Source organism: Rattus norvegicus, chromosome 4 (genome assembly GCF_021556685.1).
Source record: "Rattus norvegicus strain SHRSP/BbbUtx chromosome 4, alternate assembly SHRSP_T2T, whole genome shotgun sequence".
In the NCBI taxonomy this organism is placed as follows: domain Eukaryota; kingdom Metazoa; phylum Chordata; class Mammalia; order Rodentia; family Muridae; genus Rattus; species Rattus norvegicus.
This window is the reverse complement of record NC_141537.1, coordinates 168,129,946-168,131,909: the sequence shown is the minus strand read 5'-3', so window position 1 is coordinate 168,131,909 and position 1,964 is coordinate 168,129,946. Positions and strand designations below refer to the sequence as shown.

Genomic DNA, 1,964 nt, shown 5'->3' with positions numbered 1-1,964 from the left:
AATCATCACTTCGTTTTAGGTTGTATTTTTCACCAGGCAGGATAGTGATAGAGAAACCTTGTTATTTTGTGAATAAACTTTTGGCCAATAATTTCTCATACATGATGCAAATGATTTTGCGACATTACCTATATAAACTTCATAAAATGAGATCTTGCAAAATTTGAATTTGTTGAAAAACTTTTAAAGAATGAGTCCCACTACATATCTGTGATTTTCCTGGAAATGACCATTTAAATTGGACTTTCATTGAACTGGCAGAGATCCACCTTCCTCTTGAATGCTGTATTTGAAGGAGATGTATGATTAAAGGTATGTGCTGACACTTCTACTTTGATTCAATGTTAAAATAACTGTTATATGAGCCTTAGTCAGTGAGTTACATTTACTAATAAAAAAAACTGTTACTCTATCATATGGAGAAAAGTGTTAGTGAATTACTTCCTCATAGATTTGTTTGTATCTAAAACCCAGTAGGTTGTTGCATGTCTTATGTAGTTGGTGTATTCTGTGATTTCAGCCTACATCCCAGGTGCCTCAGTATACAAAGAGAACTCTGTTTTAATTTAAAATTACCCAGAATCAGGATAGATGAGTGGACTGAAGGATTCAAGAGTGAAGTTATCATACAAATAATGTGAACCAGTTCACTTTGATTCTTCTGAGCAATCCAGGATATAAGAAGAGAGAGGACATACATAGTATAGAGCAAGAGGAAAGAGACCATAATTCCTAAGGCATTCCTGTGAGCCTTGGTACTAGGGTCTCTATCTTCTCTGGAATTGAGCTGCATCCTCTGGAGATGTTTCCATAAAGAGAAGATTAGCAGAAAAAAAGAAATCAGGGCCAATAAAAATGGTATCACAGAAAATATAGTCATGTTAAATAACATCATCTCTATCAAAAGTGCAAACTCATTCTGTATGGAATTCACACTTGTGTTTCCTTTATATTGATAGAACCTCTTTTCAAGAGTGATGGTTATTTGTATTATATTTGCAATCAAGAACATCACGCTTCCCAGTAGCATCTGCACGATCAGATGTTTTAGTCTCCATTTTAAGTAGAGAAAGATCTGCCAAGAGCAGTTAGCTATTCTGAATAAATAGAAGGTGCTTAGAGCTGTAGCAAGCCAGAGACTGAAGTGGCTAGATAGCATAAAACTGAACATAATCATTTTCAATTCTTCGATGGTAATAGATGAAATTAGTTTATCTTTAACCCACATGAGTAATGTCTCCCAGATGAGACTAATTCTGGAAATTGCCAAGAGAATGAGTATCTGATCAAGTGTGGAGAGCTCTTTTATATTGATCCAATCAAGACAGTTCTTCAGTACTATCAAACCATTGCTTAAATTTCCCCAAACGAACTCTGCGATTATTATAATGGTGGAGATGCTGTGCAGGACAGATACCATATTGAAACAAAGAAAATCCAAAGTCTAATATCGCTGCTCCTCTTGTACTGATCGAATGCCTGGCATGTGGTCCACTGTGTAGTTAAAATATTTCTCCTCTTTGTCCTCCTCCTTCTGCAATGCCCAATTATAAGGGAGGCCAAACATCTTCCACTTGGTGTGTAATCTGCCTATGTTCTGGTTACATTTTTTTTCAGTTCTCTGTTAAGTCCTAGATAATGTTTTTATTTGATAGTTGTGGGCTGAAATATTTAGTAGATGATTTAGGAACAAAGGACAACACATATTTGCTGGTATGAAAATCAAGAAATTATTTCCTACTGTTTTGCATCTCTGACCGTCTTAGATTTAGAAAATTTGCTTATGCTGTTTTGAGTCCTGAGGTACAAATATTACAAAAACCGTGTTCAATGAATATAAATTAAAAATAATTGTGCTTAGTCATGAGTCTTGCCACTGAAGACTTAAAAGTCATTCAGAGTCAGGTATGTGTTTTTCTCATAAAACATCAATTTCCCCTGAGTTCAGGTCCTATTTTTTCCAC

General features: G+C 35.2%; 1 protein-coding gene across 1 annotated transcript; it reads right to left on the bottom strand.

Annotated features, from left to right (window-relative positions):
* Positions 1 to 490: 490 nt before the first annotated feature.
* On the bottom strand, positions 491 to 1,420 carry Tas2r124 (taste receptor, type 2, member 124). The gene has a single exon (NM_001080938.1). The coding sequence runs from the start codon at positions 1,418 to 1,420 to the stop codon at positions 491 to 493; it is 930 nt and encodes a 309-aa protein (NP_001074407.1).
* Positions 1,421 to 1,964: the final 544 nt, after the last annotated feature.

Coding starts and splice junctions, on each gene's coding strand:
- Tas2r124 (NM_001080938.1), bottom strand. CDS start 1,420: ATGGTATCTGTCCTGCACAGCATCTCCACCATTATAATAATCGCAGAG.